Source organism: Lepidochelys olivacea, assembly GCF_965140295.1.
Source record: "Lepidochelys olivacea isolate rLepOli2 genome assembly, chromosome: 4".
NCBI classification, from domain to species: domain Eukaryota; kingdom Metazoa; phylum Chordata; order Testudines; family Cheloniidae; genus Lepidochelys; species Lepidochelys olivacea.
The window spans coordinates 24,521,466-24,540,645 of NC_140414.1; the positions used below are offsets into that span (position 1 = coordinate 24,521,466).

The 19,180-nt window shown below is 40.9% G+C and overlaps 1 protein-coding gene across 2 annotated transcripts in view; it reads right to left on the reverse strand.

Annotated features, from left to right (window-relative positions):
• Positions 1–19,180, reverse strand: part of WDFY3 (WD repeat and FYVE domain containing 3) — a 261,096-nt gene that overhangs the window by 175,289 nt on the left and 66,627 nt on the right. For both annotated transcript variants that reach the window (XM_084627016.1, XM_084627015.1), the window contains 4 exons: positions 15,577–15,700; positions 7,681–7,790; positions 4,729–4,890; positions 1,451–1,643 (listed from right to left, as the gene is read on the reverse strand). In XM_084627016.1, the coding sequence (XP_084483142.1) occupies positions 1,451–1,643; positions 4,729–4,890; positions 7,681–7,790; positions 15,577–15,700 (589 nt within the window). The remainder of the gene's footprint in view (positions 1–1,450; positions 1,644–4,728; positions 4,891–7,680; positions 7,791–15,576; positions 15,701–19,180) is intronic.

Consider the following 19,180-nt stretch of genomic DNA (forward strand, 5'->3'; position numbering starts at 1 on the left):
TCAGGAACTCATTTGGTTCTGGTTTTTTGTTTTCTTTTTAGGCTGAGTTGGGAGTCTTCTGTAATTTGTGAATGGCTAGCGTGAGAAACATTTGTAGACCAAACTTCCTGTAGTGTTGCATGGGATATATGGAAGCAGGGTTACATATTTGAAAAGCTGCCAGCACAATTTCACAGAGAGTCTTAAGAAGACGTTCTCCAGGGAATATTCACAACCAACTTAATGTTACAGATTGCTAAAAGATGCTGTGCCTGCCTCTCCCACCCCAATTTAAAAGTTTAATTTATTTTAAAAGATTATCGCATTTGAGAGCTACTCCCTATAATTTAAATGATGAACCCTGGCAGAACCAGTATGTACTTTTATACTACTAACTAGTGTTTTTTTGTTTGTTTTTTTAAATGCACCAGCTCAATGTTGGGAATACATGTGTCAATCCTTCTGCCTAGTTCATCTGCATTCAAAGCTGCTGCCATGCATGTTAATCTATCTACTGGGTGGAGAATCTTTATGGCTTGGTCTGACAAATTCCATATCTGTTATATGATGGGCTAATAGCAATCACTGCTGGTCACAAACATTGCCATTTGAAGATCCATTAGGGATAACGTGAAGATGGTGTGCAAAACCATGGAAATCACAACTTACGCAATGGAACCACCTTGAGAAGTTATACTTCCATGGGCAACAGAGCTATTATTTGTGCTGCTTATCTCAGACAAGGCCAAAAAAAGATATGACTTTGCCTCATTACCTGGATGTATCTGAATACTCTCTCCATATTTGTTTGTTGGTGAGATTACACTGGTTGTTTTAAATAATGCACTGTTCACCTTACGGCAGCAGCTTTCATGGATCTCTCTGAATGTTCAGACAGAGCCTGCAGAACACAGGGCACTGGTTCCCACTCCTTGTGTCCAGCTGAGTTCACAGATGTCCAGGGACTTTATTTAAAAGTAGAGTGGCTGTACACCAGCTGGAAATGAGAGACACCTAGCCTGCCTGCCTCCACAAGGGGCTACTGCTACATCAAAAAGCAGGTGATAAATAGGAGCCACCCCTCAGAAACTGATGCCACCAGCACCAGTTACAATAATCACAAATAGCTTCTTAATATTACTTTTTCATGTAAGCACCCTCTTCACTAACATGTTCCACACTGTGAAAACATTTGAGAACCTGTGCTCTGCAACATTAAACTGAGGTGTGGAAAAAAACCTCAGATGACACCATGGGAAGTTGGTTTATGTACAAGAACCTCTCTAATCTTATTACAGAACAATTCTGATGACATTATTTTAACCTTAAGTCTACAGATGTACACAAATATTCTTAAATATTCCTAAGTACATTAGTTTTTGCTATATTACATACAGAAACTACAGGATGAAGGAAGTAATACATAAACTGGAACAAAAGAATAAAAACAGTATCTCTTTAAGATACACACCATGAATGTATTTCACTACATTGACACTAAGGCCATGACGCGATATGGTCATTAGTACTTCCCCTGCACTCTTCCTCCAAGGCAGATTACAGGGAGGGCACCATGAGGTTATTGCACTAAATAAAAGCTGGAGATCATCCTTCTGAGCCAGTTCTTCTGCCGGGGACACAAAACTGCACAATTTTACTAGGATCTGAAACAATAAGGCATTCAAATTATTAAAACAGCACAGGGACAGTAAAATATTTAACAGCAGAACTCTGTTCATTAGTACTTTTACACAAACTGATAAAAAAAAAGATCATCCAATTAGAACTGTTATGTTCATTAGCAAAGTAATGTGCAGTTCTTTACCTTGCATATTACTTCCTGAATAGCCTTAATTACCTTCATCCATGTTAAATAAGACTAAGATTTGGTCTTCAAATGTTCATGGTTATTCCACCCCTCAGGCCCATTAAAACGTAATGAATAGGGCTAAACTAGCAGACTACTTTAAGTGTTTTATGCTGCCATGTAGGGATCAGAGTTTGAGTCCTAAATATGCTCCATTAATGCACTGTCTGCCAGAGACAGAATTGTTCCCTAGATAGCATGTTCAACTCTTGCAACAGGAATAGAGGTGTTAACAAGCTAACCACCCTAATGCTTTCTAATGCATGAAGAGCACTGATTGGATGGGATGGGAAGAGCAGCATCCATGCCTCCTTGGCCAAACGAAGAGCAGGCAAATCATTGGGGCAAGTAAGGTTACTTAATATGGCTGTCTTCAGTGCAGAATTAACTTGGATAATCAACACCCAGGCCTGAGCACTTGAGTTAGCCTTGCCCAGGAGTGAGCAGCCACACTGCAAAGCCCTACTTGAGTTGCTGTGCTACCTTGTATGTGTTACTAGGACTTCTGGGGCCATATCACATGGTTCTTTAGTGCTGCAGTAAGTGAGACGCTCTACCATTCTTTCACAACAACCTGTGGGAGAACTTGTTCTGTTCTTCTGGGCACATGGGGTGAATTATAGGAAGGCAACAGAGAACCATCAGCATTTGAGTTATGTAAGCCTGTGTCCTCACTGGAAAGTGGGTAGATTACCAGCCCAAATGAAAGCAGAACCCAGGCTCTAACTCATACCCCAGTCATGCCAGCTAGTCTGGATAGAAAGTGCTATTTGAATTCAGGAAAGAGGTTTTCAAGAATGGATAGGAGGGGGTTGGGCAGCACTCAAATAAAAGCCCAGGCTAACTCTGCACTGAAGACATACCCATGTTGTACTTTGCCTTGTACAATGGGGCCCTAAGTTGACTGAAACCTCGAGACACTACAATATAAATGTTGAAAAATGATATCAACATCTAGCTTTGACAGAATGAAGAGATCTCAGGGGCCTTCCAGAAACACAACAAATAGGTACAACATGCAAAGAGTACCATGGGTATGCATTTTGCTTAGAAGCATATAGGTTATTTTGACCAAATGAAGAGTTTATTAAATTTTCTTAACATGAGAAATGTGGACTGGTCGAAGTGAAAGAAAGAAGCCAAAAGAAAAGGTACTCACAACAAGAAGTCTGAAGACAAGTAAGAGACATCATTTTTAGGAGGAAGAATAAATCTAAATTCAACCAACAAATTGGTTGTTAATAAGTAATGAGTACCACACTCAAAGAACCTTCGCTTGTTTTTAATTGTAGTAACTTGAGTGAGGAATAGGAATTGCTCTGAATTTTCAGACTTCATGAATGAGACAAGATATTCGTTTTGTCAAGTGTAAACTCTCTGAATTATAGCAGGGTGTTATAAGTCTATAATAACCAAAGCCTATCACCAAGTGAAAGAATAAGAACAATCTATGACTCAAGAGAATGAAGTTATTCTGTCAACACATAGAACATTCATGAGACACTGTCTAAAGCCACAATGGCTTACTGGTTTCAGTGTGGCCTCAAATATATTTATGTATGGCCAAACTGACAAAGGCTAAAATTTGAAAAGATCACTCGGAAGATGAAGCCTCATCAAAAAAAAAACCTTTTACAAGACAGAGAAACAGCCAAAGGTGCATTCATGATATTTCCAACTCTTTCAAATGGGAAGTTAGCTTTCTCTTTACAAACAGACTACCAAGTGACTCAGTCAGTTTTTTCTTCCATAAAGGTACAGGACCCTAGCTTCTCTAGGATTTCTTCCTTTTATTCAAAGTGTCATTCATAAAGAACAGCACACCAAAAAGTTGATATTCCAGGAACATTTGTTCATTATGTGCAAGTCTAAACATTTTTAATTACTCAAAATTTATTACCAATAAAAATGTATTGTGTTTAATGTATCTAGTCAGATATTTAAACCCATAATGCCAAACCTAAATTGTACTGTGTGCCAAAAGGAGTTGAGGGAGCACAGCACCTTGCACAAAAGAACACCGGAGCTAGAACAGATATATCAACTGACATATAATTGTCTATCAGCATCTGATTATAAACTAACATAATACAACCCTTTCTAAGGTTAAAAAAATATGCCGTCTACCCTCTTCCTTCCATTGACAAACAGAGTGAAGATAATTGTATGAGCTATATAAAATGCGGCGGTAAAATCCATCTTTATTTCTTTATTCTTATTATTTTGTGGGGGGGGTTTCAGTTAAAGCGGTGAAGTTAAATTCCAAGTCAAGTACACAGACTAAAACTGCAATAAGTTGACTGATTCGTTCTGTTCTGCTGAAAAGGACTTAAATTAAGTCATTCAGGAAAGCCACAATAGTGACTTCCCTTTCCTGCCACACAAAGGTGATTTATTTCCCTATTAGAAATAAAGGTGGCATGTTTTTAAATAATCTTCTAATTAATATCAGTGCTGCTGATTTTTACTGTACTTACTCAAATGACTGTCATGGCTAAAGACATAAGACACGACGGGGGGGGGAGGGGGGAGGTAGGGAGAGGAGGAGGAGGAAGTGGTCTGCATGTCATCCCTCTTAAGCAGCCCAGTTCAAGTACTACACTCATTTGTGAAGACAAAATATTTTCTGAGAAAAAAAGTACTCAATCTCAACTCTGCTGGCAGGGAAATTCATTTTGCTAACAGCCAGCTGTCTCTGTTAACAAACAGAGACAAAAAAACTTCCATGTATGAAGTCACTGGCTCAGATCAACAGCAATTTCTGGAGATACCAGATAAAGCCACCTCTTTCCATTTTTCATACCGCCCCTTCTTAAAAAAAAAAAAAAAAAAAAAGAGAAAAACGTCTGTCTACATACTCAACACCTATATTTTCTTTTTACCTGTACAAAGACTTTCTGTAGTAACGTTCGGCGCTCTGCTAGAGGTAGCTCATTCTGCGCTCCTCCAACTACCTCAGGCACATGTGGAAGGTCAAAAAACAGATATAGACATTTAACAAGCGTGGAAGGCACCGACATCGTCGTCATGCAGTCCACTGTTTTCTGAAAAACAGAAAAGCCAGTAACATTTCCCCATACTGTAACAGTGAATTTTTTTAAAATACAACATAATTTTCTTTTAAATTCAAGGTATTCTGTATTGTTTGAAAGAATGATTTAATTATGCAAATTATTGCCTTTAACGGAAGTCACAGAGATAGAAGCTTGCATAAAACTTTGACGTTTTCCTTCCTATAAATTTAACAAGCATCCAAACTGCTGTACCGATGAATGATGTATTCTTCAACATTTTCAAAACAGGAAAAAAAAAAATAGAGGAAAAACAAGACAACACTCAGAGAAAGGTCTAAATATATCAACAGTAATAAAATAACCATTAATTATTCATATGACAATAGCACATAAATGCTTCAATTAGGATTAGAGTCATTACTTTACACAGAGGAAGACAATTCCTACCACAAGACAAGACAACAATGTAACAAACAGTAAGAGAGAATGGAGGACAAAAACAACAACGATAAAAGCATAATTTACATCAGCTTGATAGATCTTAGCAATTACAAACTATAAAGCTTTTTAAAATAATGTAAAGATCAGCAATCCCCTCAGGCCCTCAATCTAGACCTCATCAGTTGGATATTTCTTGCAGTCATCATGGAAGTGTGATTGGATTGGAAGGAGAAGGTATTGGCTTTACGTTGTTTCATGCATACAGAACAGCGTGGAAGAAAATGTGAAAACATCTGGAGGAGAATGGAAAAGTTGGGAGGTGGGGTCTGGTATTATTTGTAAAGTAGGTAGGATGATTTGGTAAGATACATGAACAGATAATCAGGGAGCAGAGAGAAGACAGCATGCAATTGTCCAGTGTGTCAGAAGGCCAGCCAGCAGAGCCACAGTAATACAGCTCATGGTTGCCTTTGACTTCACTATCTCTTTATATAGTGTGGCCTCCATGAATGGGGTACTATTTATTCCCAAATTCTTTGTCTTTTAAGATGCTCCAAGTAGCCTGCAAAGATATCCATTTGGGACAAAATCAAATTCCACATGCTCTGCAGGAATCAGCATACTGAATGCAGATAGCCCTTAAATACCCAACTTAGAATTAACAAATTTAATGATCATACACAATTCAAGAGTATGGAAGGATATAGAATAAGGATAAGAGACAAGAACAGTTGGTCAAGGTGCCATCAGCATCTCAAAGACTAATATCTGTTACGGATATCTTAGGTTCTTGCATGTTCGTACAGACTTTTCTTTCATCTTCACAGTGAGATCTTAGTTTGGTAGCAAAGATCATTCTATTCTTCTCAAATATTCCTAACTATTGTTTTTCAAAATACACATTCCCCATTATAGGTGGTTAGATAACGAAAAAGATTTACATATATTTTTCCTAGTAAGCACAAGGAGTTCACTCCACTGTTATTCATGGGACCAAATTATTAATTGTTTCTGAGTGTTCAGACTGCTGATTTATCAGTGAAAATATTCCCAAATTCCAAAGGTTTCAAAATATAAAAGATTTTTTCCAAACTAATCTTACCAGAAATGTATTTTCTTCTATATTAATTGTCTCTATATAGGTCTACACTACAAAGCTGCACCACTTTGATGAAGACGCTCTTAGCCAACGGGAGAGAGCTCTCCCATCGGCTTGCTTACTCCGAGGTGGCAGTTAGGTTGGTGGGAAAAGCTTTCCTGCTGACACAGAGCTGTCTACACAGGAGGTTAAGGTTGGTATAACTACTCCACTCCAGAGTGTGGTTTTTTCCACACCCCTGAGTGACACCGGTATACCGAAGTGTGTAGTGTAGACCTTACCTCAGTTTATCCAGTCATGGAGAATAAACACCACCACGTGATTTACAACTTGCATAGAGGGTGAGTTAGTGCATGGAAAGCTGGGGTGTAAATCCTCAAAATATTAGTGGACCAAGAACCAGCTACCTGCACTAGCAGGGTCCATAAGCACTAGAAGTTCCCTAGTGCTCTTTGACCTACTTCCATTTGAAACAAGAGTAGGTTAAAGCACAAGGAAGAACTTTTACTGTGCAGAAGCAGGGTCCACATGGACAGTTAGTGTGCTGCAGATTTACACCCCCACTTGCAGCAAACTAACTCTGTCCAAACAAGCCCTTAGAGGATTAGTTATGCACTACCACAAATAATTAGCAGGGAAACGAACACTTCACGAACAACTTATAGGTTGAAATTTGTTTACCAACTATTCAGTGAATATTTTAAAACTTTCACAGAAAATGACATTAATTCAATAAATGATGCATTAACAGAAAATAATTTTAAAAAAATTCACGGTTATTTATATCTTTAACCAAATCTAGACCCCCAAAGAGATCATCATCAATACCTGGTCACAAGAATTTGTTTCGTTTTTGCTTCTAAAGTAAAGAATTTTTGAGTTATTCCAGTTTTAAAATGATTTTAAGGTGCAAAAAGCACTTTTTAGACTCTGTGAAATTTCTCTTAAGCCACTTCTGATTTATTACTTCTTTACCTAAAAATTATTTTACTGTGAGCTAAGAAAAGACATAAATTTCAGTGCCAGGGGACTTTTTTTAGGCAACTTCAATTCATTACAGCATCACTCCAGAGACACTATAATAAAATTAAACCTCAATATAGGAAGGAGATGTAAAGGACTTTATGACCTGTAAGCTTTGGAATTAGGACACTGTTCGATGTTCCCAGGGCCCCTTTTCACATGTGCTATTTAATGAGAAATGCTGCAATCCTGAAAACATTATTTTGGTTAAAACATTCTTCCTGCTTTGGTTTTCATTATCATAAAGAAGAACTAACCTGACCGGATGAAGCTAGTAAATTTATTGTAGTGAGCAGCATCCAACCTCTACTGGCTTCTTCACTTTGATTGATCTCCAGGAACTGGACTATGGCACGACTTGCAGCTTCTGTTGAAAAAAAGCAAGGCCAACTACGTGAACACATGCAGCATGGAAAGTGGATCTTCTTTACAAGCACCACACAGAATTTAAGTTAAATTCTGAATTTTCCAGTGTGAGTACATTCGAGAGTGTAGTGATTGTCTGGTTTCACCCATGTAGCTGCTATTGGGGCATTTAGTGCACTGGATGAGGTACACCACAAATGCACCATGAATCCAATGATTTATGTGATATACATCAATGACATTTTCATCCTCTGGACAGACGATAAAAATGATGAGAGAGAAAAACACCACATCACCTGTGGGTGAACACTTTTCACAAAGCAATCACTATATCAGACCTATCAGTCCTCATCTTCAGAGGAAACCTGCACAACACTTTCAAAGGACGAGCCTGGGAACTTCAATTCATAATTTCGCTAGATAATAAAAATCATGGGCAGAATGGAGACACTGGATTTATGGCTTATTACAACCATCTATAACCTATATAACTATAACCCCAGCAGCTTTGCCCCCCCTCCTTTTCTTCCCTATGACTAGAGGGGTATTAACAGGCTACTTCATCTTGAATGGTCCCTTGAAATATTTGTTAACTATTTATGGTAAACAATCTGTTCCACCTTGTATTTAGCTGTGACATCCTGAGGTCTGGCGTATACTTCGCGAATACAGACTAACACAGCTGCTACTCTGAAATCTGACACCTATGTCAGTAATACTTCGCTCATGGGTGTGAAAAATCCACACATCCCGAGCAACCTAGTTATACTTACCTTAATCCCCGCCCTGTAGACAGCGCTATGTCAACTGGTGAGCTTCTACCACCTCTTGTGGAGGTGGATTAACTACACCTCTACCCCAATATAATGTGGTCCTCAGGAGCCAAAAAATCCTACCGTGTTATAGGTGAAACTGTGTTATATCAAACTTGCTTTGGCCTCGACCATTTCCATTATAAATACAGTATTTCACACAAGAAGTTTTATTCTTGGTTTTGTTTTAGAAAGGGCGTGTCTGATGTCATCCTTCACATCAAGCCTGGGGTCGGGGCTCGCAGCCGCACGTCCCTGTCGGGGTCAGGGCTTGCAGCCCGGCACAGGGGTCAGGGTCGGGACTCACAGCTACACGCCGGGGTCAGGGCTCGTAGCCCCGCAGCTCCACACAGGGGTCGGGGTTTGCAGCCATGCGTCGCAGTCAGGGCTCACAGCCTGGCGCAGGGTTGGGGCTCGCAACTTGCGGCCACATGCTGGCCTTGCGGCTTGCAACCCCCCTCATAACTGGGTCGCAACCCCCAGTTTGAAAAACAATGTTGTAGACAAGACAGAAAACCATTTTTGCTTTACTGCGTTATATCTGAATTCGTGTTATATCGGATCGCGTTATATCGGGGTAGAGGTGTACACTGATCGGACAGCTCTCTCCCATTGGCATAGGAGCATCTTCATTGAAGTGCTGCAGCTTCACCAGTGCAGCATTTTAAGTTTAGACCTGCCTTGAGTAAGTTTTCCAGACCTGAAGAACTCTGTATAAGCTGGAAAGCATGTCTCTCTCACCAACAGAAGCACCAAAAGACACTCCCTCATCCACCTTGTCTTGCTTCCAAATACTGTAACTTCTCACTTAAAGTTGTCCCAGTTAGCGCTATTAAGTTGCTGATCAATTAGAGAACATGCTTGTTTAAAGTTGCACAATGCTCCCTTATAACATTGTTTTGCAGCTGCCTGCTTTGTCCACCGCTTGCAGGAAGAGCAGTCCATTGCAGCTAGCTGGTGCGGGCTTGGAACCATGGTGGACCGGCAGCCCCCTGATCAGCTCCCTGCTCCTCTAAGTTCCCTGTGCAGCAGCCGCCCAGCAGGCTATCAATTGCCAGCAGTTCAGCTGTCCCTCCCCCCACTGCCATGTGCTGCTCCTGCCCTCTGCCTTGAAGCTGCTCTCAAGAGCCTCCTGTTTGCGGGGGGGGGGGGGGGAGAGAAGGGGGAGGCTGGTAGCAGAGGGGGGATAATGTCAGGGTGTCCCCCTCCCCCCTGCTCCTGCACCCCACTTACCCCATCTCCATAGAACAGGGGACACACACGACAGGACAGGGCTCAGGACAGAGGGAGTTTCCTGGCAGCAGCTGCTGGTCTCAGCTTGCTGATAAACTTAACAAGATAGTATACCTAAGAGCGGGAAAATGCGCATCTCTCTCTCTCACACACACACTAAACACACACACGCACGGTGTGTGTTGCTGTCTCTGTCTGCCATGCTGTCTCCCCTCCCTCCATTTGTGCTGCCTTGTAGAGTGTGAGGCTACATTAACAACAAGTTAATCCTTGAGGGCTGAGCCAATTGCTAGTTCATCATTTAGCAGTAAGGCATTCCCTGGGAAATATCCCACTCTCTGACTCCACCACCTCAACCAAGCTTCACGATCGTCATCACTGTGTACAGTATTAGATTGTTTGTTTAAAGCTTATATTGTGTGTGTGTGCGTGTCTGTGTGTGTGTGTAACCTCCCCTATTTACATTAATTTTTATGGGGAAATTGGATTCGCTTAACATCGTTTTGCTTAAAGTCGCATTTTACAGGAACATAACTACAATGTTAATGAGGAGTTACTGTAGTAGCTCAAGCAACAAGATTGATCCAATCTGAAATTACTGTATTGGGAGGAACGTGCACACCTCCTTAAAAATAGTGCAGTGGATCCATCTTCAGGGAATTCAACAGAGGCTTCCAAGAAATAAAAATAAAAAGACAAGACTTATTTTTCTAGATTTCTTTGAAAGTGAAGGTTAAAGAAGAATGAAGAGCACAGAACACACACACACAGAAGCCTCCATCCATGATCTTAGGAGTAAGAATGGGGAGGGGAGGGGGGGGTTTCAATTTTTTAAACGTGTCACGTCAGCAATCTTTTGTCTGTGGCTATTGGTGAACAAAACCGAATTGGTAAGTCATAGAATCATAGAGTATCAGGGTTGGAAGGGACCTCAGGAGGTCATCTAGTCCAACCACCTGCTCAAAGCAGGACCGATCCCCAATTAAATCATCCCAGCCAGGCCTTTGTCAAGCCTGACCTTAAAAATATCTAAGGAAGGAGATTCCACCACCTCCCTAGGGAACGCATTCCAGTGTTTCACCACCCTCATAGTGAAAAAGTTTTTCCTAATAGCCAACCTAAATCTCCCCCATGCAACTTGAGACCACTACTCCTTATTCTGTCATCAGCTACCACCAACAACAGTCTAGAGCCATCCTCTTTGGAACCCTCTTTCAGGTAGTTGAAAGCAGCTATCAAATCCCCCCTCATTCTTCTCTTCCGTAGACGAAACAATCCCAGTTCCCTCAGCCTCTCCTCATAACTCATGTGTTCCAGTCCCCTAATCATTTTTGTTGCCCTCCGCTGGACTCTTTCCAAATTTTTCCACATCCTTCTTGTAGCATGGGGCCCAAAACTGGACACAGTACTCCAGATGAGGCCTCACCAGTGTCGAATAGAGGGGAACGATCACGTCCCCCAATCTGCTGGCAATGCCCCTACTTATACATCCCAAAATGCCATTGGCCTTCTTGGCAACAAGGGCACGCTGTTGACTCATATCCAACTTCTCGTCCACTGTAACCCCGAGGTCCTTTTCTGCAGAACTGCTGCTGAGCCATTCAGTCCCTAGTCTGTAGTGATGCATGGGGTTCTTCCATCCTAGGTGCAGGACTCTGCACGTGTCCTTGTTGAACCTCATCAGATTTCTTTTGGCCCAATCCTCTAATTTGTCTAGGTCCCTCTATATCCTATCCCTACCCTCCAGCCTATCTACCACTCCTCCCAGTTTAGTGTCATCTGCAAACTTGCTGAGGGTGCAATCCACGCCATCCTCCAGATCATTTATGAAGATATTGAACAAAACCAGCCCCAGGACCAACCCTTGGGGCACTCCGCTTGATACCGGCTGCCAACTAGACATGGAGCCATTGATCACTACCCGTTGAGCCCGACGATCTAGCCAGCTTTCTATCCACCTTATAGTCCATTCATCCAGCCCATACTACTTTAACTTGCTGGCAAGAATACTGTGGGAGACAGTGTCAAAAGCTTTGCTAAAGTCAAGGAACAACGCGTCCACCGCTTTCCCCTCATCCACAGAGCCAGTTATCTCGTCATAGAAGGCAATTAGATTAGTCAGGAATGACTTGCCCTTGGTGAATCCATGCTGACTGTTCCTGATCACTTTCCTCTCCTCTAAGTGCTTCAGAATTGATTCCTTGAGGATCTGCTCCATGATTTTTCCAGGGACTGAGGTGAGGCTGACTGGCCTGTAGTTCCCAGGATCCTCCTTCTTCCCTTTTTTAAAGATGGGCACTACATTAGCCTTTTTCCAGTCATCCGGGACTTCCCCGGATTGCCATGAGTTTTCAAAGATAATGGCCAATGGCTCTGCAATCACATCCATCAACTCCTTTAGCACTCTCGGATGCAACGCATCCGGCCCCATGGACTTATGCACGTCCAGCTTTTCTAAATAGTCCCGAACCACTTCTTTCTCCACAGAGGGCTGGTCACCTCCTCCCCATGCTGTGCTGCCCAGTGCAGTGGTCTGGGAGCTGACCTTGTTCGTGAAGACAGAGGCAAAACATTGAGTACATTAGCTTTTTCCACATCCTCTGTCACTAGGTTGCCTCCCCCATTCAGTAAGGGGCCCACACTTTCCTTGACTTTCTTCTTGTTGCTAAAATAGCCACAAGTCTTACTTGATCCAGGGCTGGTGAAAAAGAGACATGTAAGACGACTGAAATTTTCCATTTAAATAATTATTTTACACAAAGAGAAAGATTTATTTTCACATCTGCTCTATGCATTTAGGCATCTGCACCTAACTTTTAGAACTATACACAAGTCAATCAATCGACTTGTAGATCTAATATACTTAATAATTATACATTTCTACACCTCCTGCAAGGGTATAAAGTAAAGGAAGTAATTGGCAAGAATCCAAGTGATACATATACACTACTTTAAAAAAAACAAAAACAGACTCCTCAATCTTCAAAACCAAATCTTTTCATTTACAGTCTACATACACTGAAAGTCAAGAGAAAAAGGGTCACAGCAGTCCTTCAACAAACCAATTCTTAACCTGTTCACTACTAAACTGCAGCAATTTAAAAACAATAGTAAATAATGGAGGAAAGTAAATGTGTTCTCAGTGTGGCTAGAAAGATTTTGCATGTGGATGTAAATGGTGTATCAACATTACACAAAGGATTCTAGTTAACGAATTTTTTAAATTATTTTTTCATGCAGCCTTCCCTACTCTGACCTCCCTGTTCATTTTAACACTTGTAAAGAAGGAACTAGTAATCCATTGTCCATGGATAAAATTTTTCCACATTTACTGGCAACTGACCATCAAAACTGAGTAGAGAAAATACGAAGTGGAGTGCTTTTAGAGGCACCCCTACCGTTGCACATTAATTCTATTTACATAAATTTTTAACATCAAAAATATGCATTGAAAGTGTCAACAAAAGGTGATGGTTCTTCTAAAACCCTTAACCACAACTCACAATCTCTAGATTTAAAGTAACATTAAATAACAGGATTTTACTGATGTAGTAATTCTGGCAGAGCTTAGCTGTATTGTCTTTAGTTAAATAAATACTACGTGACAGATTTCAGATCAAAGTCTATTCCATAAAGAACTTCCCCAAATACAAAATTGAAATGAGAATATAAAACCATGACTTAGCATGGTTGATCAGAGCCCACCAAAAGCAAGAAATACAGTACGTCATAAGTGCGCTTTACTAATCCATGCATTTTATAATTCATTTAAAATAATGTCTGTCTCCGCTTTGCGCAAGATAGTAATAAACAGACTGGTATTGTGAGGTCTCCTAAGAATTCATTATTTTTATACACTGTAGTGAGGTACTTTCTCTACTACCTGTGATGCATTTTTTGTTTGTTCACTATGTGCAAAATTTAGTTATTAGTGTAGTTCAGTGTTAGTTTGCTGATGCACCATAGCATTCTGTATTGTCTATGAAAAGTCAGCATTAAATACTGGATACAAAATCTACAAACCAAATAGCATGCAAATAAGCCAAGTTCCATTTATAGAGACAATTGTTCAGAACTTTTATAAAAACAGATAAAGCAATTTCAATTAACTAAAGGCAAGGTTAGTACAGAGTTTTACTCAAAACACGCGCACACACTCCCCTCCCTTTTAAGGCACCAAATTTCTCTTAAAATCATTTCTTCTCATACCTCAAAGTGTATAGATTTTTACATAACATATACAATAATATACAACTAACAGCTTTTATTGATCTACAAGCGTGTTTACAAACCAAATTCTCTCAAGATAAACATGCATAACGTCCACTGAAGTACCAGACTCATCAAAACTCATAGAATCTTGGAAATTTAGGATTGGAAAGCAGTTCAAGTCCAACCCCTACATGCTGAGGCAAGACCAAGCAAATCTTAAACATCTGTGGCAGGTGTTTGCCAAACATGTTCTTAAAAACCTACAATGACAGGGATTCCTCAACATCCCTTGGTAATCTATTCAAGTACTTAACTACCCTTACAGTTTTTAGGAAAATCTTTCTATGTAACCTAAATATCCCTTGCTGCACATTAATTCTTGTCCTACCTTCAGTGGACATAGAGAATAACATATCATACACGGGGGGAAGGATAGCTCCGTGGTTTGAGCATTAGCCTGCTAAACCCAGGGTTGTGAGTTCAATCCTGGAGGGGGCCATTTAGGGATCTGGGGCAAAAATTGGGGATTGGTCCTGCTTCAAGCAGGAGGTTGGACTAGATGATCTCCTGAGGTCCCTTCCAACCCTATGATTCAGTGATTCAATGGACCATCCTCTTTATAACAGCCCTTAACCTATTTGAAGGCTGTCTTCTTTTCTCAAGTCTAGGTATGCCTAGTTTTTTTTGTTTTTGTTTTTTTAAAAACCTTACCTTATAGGTCAGGTTTCTAAACTACTTATTTTCATTGCTCTCCTTTGGATTCTCTCTAATTCCACATTTTTCTTAATACACAACCTTGGAATCCTGTTGCACTTAGCCATTTGGAGTGGATTACTGTAACTCAGTCTACCTGAGAAACAGAAGGAAACTGCAGCTGGTCCAACACACAACACCCCACTTCATAAATGGAACAGACCATAAGAGCATTTAATGTCAGCACTCTGCACTCTCTCTTCATTCACCACCAGATCCAAACTGAGATACTGGTCCTCATCCTTAAAACATTGAAAGGACAGGATCTTTTCTCTCTGTGCTGCCGCCACTCCTCAGTACCACCAGAGACACAAATGAGCCTTAGCAGATAACACATGGTAACGCTATTAGAAGACAGAAGCAGAGTCTTCTCAGCTGTGAATCGCCTGCTAGGCAACTCTCAGAGGAAAGCAAGAAGAGCTCAAGACTTCCCATATTCAAGGTACAATATAAGATTCACCTCCATGCAAAGCCATTTATCAAACAGAGCAGAAGAGAAGCATGGCAACATTTTTCTATGTCTGAGGATTTTTGTCTTATTTTGGAATGAACTTGCTATTATCTTGTGATAATAATTAGCTACGGTGCTTTAGAAATGCTTTTAGAGATAACATATCTGAGTGTAAAAACCTATAAATACATGCTGCACCCTCCCAATATTCATTTTATAAGCATCCATACAGCTCTCACAGAAGAGAGCTCATTGGCACATTACTGACTTCACTGGAATGCACAACACACACTTTACTAGGCCCAGTCTGTCACCCCATGCACTACCTGTGGACTTATTTGATGCTCTCCGTCGAATTTCTGTCACCATCAATCGTGACACTTGTGTAGTAAACTGTAGGAGGTCAGAGAATTTTTCTGTCATTGTACTTGGAGGAGCATTTCCAAACACCTAAAGACAAGAGAAAACAGATTTTGTAATGTGGTAATATCTGTTGCAGTTTTTCACTTGCAACCAAATCTCTTTTACCATTAGGAATTTAGCACACAATTGAACAGAAGTTTTTGAATTCAACACATTTTGTTAGATCAGGGCGTGACAAATCCGTCTGTCCCGGTGAATAAGCAAACCAATTTTGTCAACTTACGAAGAATCTGAACACCCATTTTTTTTTAAAAAGTTAAATTTTTACCCCTTATGGTTGCAAAGTTAGCTTTCTAAATATGAGTGAAGCCAATGGAGGGTTGTGTTCCTGAGCCTGCTCCACTATCTTTAACACTGCTCAGAACTTTCACTCTGACACAGTTTTTTAACTTGCCAATGCTTTTTTCTGTTTCTCTTCTGCTATTCGGAACTCTAGGCAGCAATAAAACAGAAGTACTGAAACTCAAGTATCACATTAGCTTCACGATGCAGCACTTTGGGAAGAGACAGGCACTACAGTTATTCACGAGAAAGGAGGACCCAAGAAAAATGGAAGCTAGCAAAGAAGGGGTAGACCTCTTCTCTTTGCAGCAGCAGTGAGGTCTGAGGGAGGACAAAAGTGAGGAGGATGCCTATTACTTGCAGTAGTTTGTAAGCTCTGCAAAAGGAAAACTAGAAATGTCAAAGTCTTCCAGTTTTGATGCCTAAACTCAGACACTTATGGCCTCATTATTCAAAGTTGCTAAACACGTACACCTCCCACTGACACTAATGAGAACTTCAGGTACACTACACATCTGAAAATCAAGCCATTTTCTCTATTTTCTAGGCATCTAAATAACCATGCTCTGATTTTCCCCTTGAATATAAGTGGTGTACTGGGTGTTCAGTCCTTTTGAAAATGAAGTTTTATTCAGATGCCCAAAACAAGGGCTATTTATCTGGCACTGGAGTTCTTTGAGATGGACTCTTCGTATTTACACTCTTGGGACAGGCACTGACCAGTGTAGCAGAACAGTGGAATCTTCTGTAAGCAGTGTCTGCTAGAGCACTCATGCACCCCTCTTATGCCTCCCCTTAATGTTCAAGTACGTTCTGAAGGTGAGGCTATAAAAACGGAGAAGCAGCAGCAGCAGCAACTGCCACCTCAGTTCCTTATACCGCTACTGCAGAGCATAGATTAACTAAGAGTCCACAGGCAAGAAGAAGAAAAGAGGGGAGTGTGAATACGTAGAGTCCGCCTCAAAGAACTCCAGCTACAGGTAAGTAACCTTCATTTCTTCTTCTTCATAGATCCTTTGCATATATCCACTCTTGCAATAGTTAGTTCAGCAGTATAAGAAAAACAGATGGTGGGACACAGTGTCCTAATTAAATGAAGACTGGATAACTGCCCTACCAAACTGGGCATCAGACCTAACAGCTGTGTCTTCCACATGGCCACTTTACAAATCCCAATTTGAGGAACAGGTCTAAAACATGCTGTATAAGTAGCAACTGCTCTAGTAGCATGTGTTCCATGAAACATTTCTATAACTCTCTTCTATACACTGTCTGAACCATCTAGATCAGTGTTTCCCAAACTTGGGATGCCGTTTGTTCAGGGAAAGCCCTTGGCGGGCCGGGCCGGTTTGTTTACCTGCCATGTCTGCAGGTTCGGCCGATCACTGCTTCTACTGGCCGTGCTTTGCTGTGCCCGGCCAATGGGGGCTGCGGGAAGCGGCGCGCGTCGAGGGACATAGTGGCCGCCGCTTCCCGCAGCCCCCATTGGCCAGGCACAGCAAAGCACGGCTAGTAGAAGCCGAGATCGGCCGAACCTGCAGATGCAGCAGGTAAACAAACAAGCCCGGCCCGCCAGGGGCTTTCCCTGAACAAGCCGTGTCCCAAGTTCAGGAAACACTGATCTAGATAATAGCTGAACAGCAACAGCGCTAACTCTGCAGTTACTCACATTAAAAACAAACAAACAAAAAACCAGCTTATATGAAGTCCTGTAAAGAATGACTCTGTTCAGCTCTTCTTGAGCTTTCACAAGCTACCTATGGGAAAACAAAAAACCCTCATCTTCTCAAGAAAGCTGCTATGACAGAAAGACATTTTGTAAAAACTCTGAGTGCAGTAGAAAGACTGAAGGGCAGGGGCCTGTACTGGAAATGTTCTTGACCCAAGGAAAATCTACAAGTATTTTCTGTGAGTATAGAAATAAGCATCCTTGAGATTTGGTTGGCCAATGCTCTAGATAGGTGAGTGAGGGTCTAGACAGGTGATAATTGTCACAAGGGTCACCATCCTGAACTGGAACGGTTCAAATGTACTTGACAAATCCTTGATCTGTGAAAATTAAGCAGGAACCTCCATCCTTCTTTGTAACAAGGAAATAATGCTAATAGAAGACCTGATTACTAAGACTTTCTAGAACTTCCTCTATTGTTCTGTAAAGTAATAGAGAATGAATGCCTGCTCTTAAAACCCTCTCATCAGAAGACTCTCTGAAAATGGAGGAGAGTGGGGTTGTTATGGAGGAAGGGTCTGAAACTGTATGGTGTAACCCTCTTTTATTATATCCAACACCCATCTGTCCATAAAGATCTTCTGCCAATTGCTGTGACAGTGGACAGACTGCTTCCAAAGGGTAGACAAGTGTCCTGTATTAGTTTGTGGCTCTCACTCTCTATGTCAAACAAGAGGTTTAAATAGTAAGTAAGGAACAAGAGGCAGACTTGCTCTTGGGTCTCATTTTAGATTTGCCTGATTGTTTTCTATATTGAGGTTGCTGTGAAGGATGCTGCTGCGATCACCGTTATTGATACTGATATCTTCTTTGAATGTAGTAAGATCATGATGAAAATGTCTTTGGTACCTAAACGCAGAAGTAGGAGTTCTCCTTCTAAAAGGCTGTCCAAGTCCCATAGATCTTGCTGTTGATCTCACCTCTTTCATTTTCTCTAAAACTTTGTTTCAGAATGGAAAAGTCTGTCTCTCTAAAATGAAAGACGCTCAGTTTCTGATTTCACTTCAAAGGGAAGAGAAAAAGAACGTAACCACATGCATCTTCAAGGAGTTATAGAAGAGAATACTAATCCTGAAGCAGTGTCCGAGACATCGAAGATGCTGGTATAAGAGCATGTTTAACCCCATTTTGTCCCTCTTTAATAAGGACATTAGCTAACTTCTGATGCTCTTCAGGAAAATTCTTTATAAAAAGTGAAATTTTATCCCCAAGATGAAATTGGTACCTAGCCATGACCACTTGACAGTTAGCAATCCTCATACTCAAGGAAGTAAAAACAAAACAAAACCTCAGCTTCCTGCTCAAGTAATCAATTTTTTCCCCTTCTCTGTCATTAGGAGCGTGTTAGATCATATTAAAGAAGTTCTGTATTAAAAACACAAATGAGTTTGATTCCCCATAGTTTAAATTCCAGGATATTATTAATTAAGAGGTCTCTTGGTTTTTGGTACTGTGTCTCTCCCTCTGTGTGTGCAACTTGCAAGCTGCTAATTGTG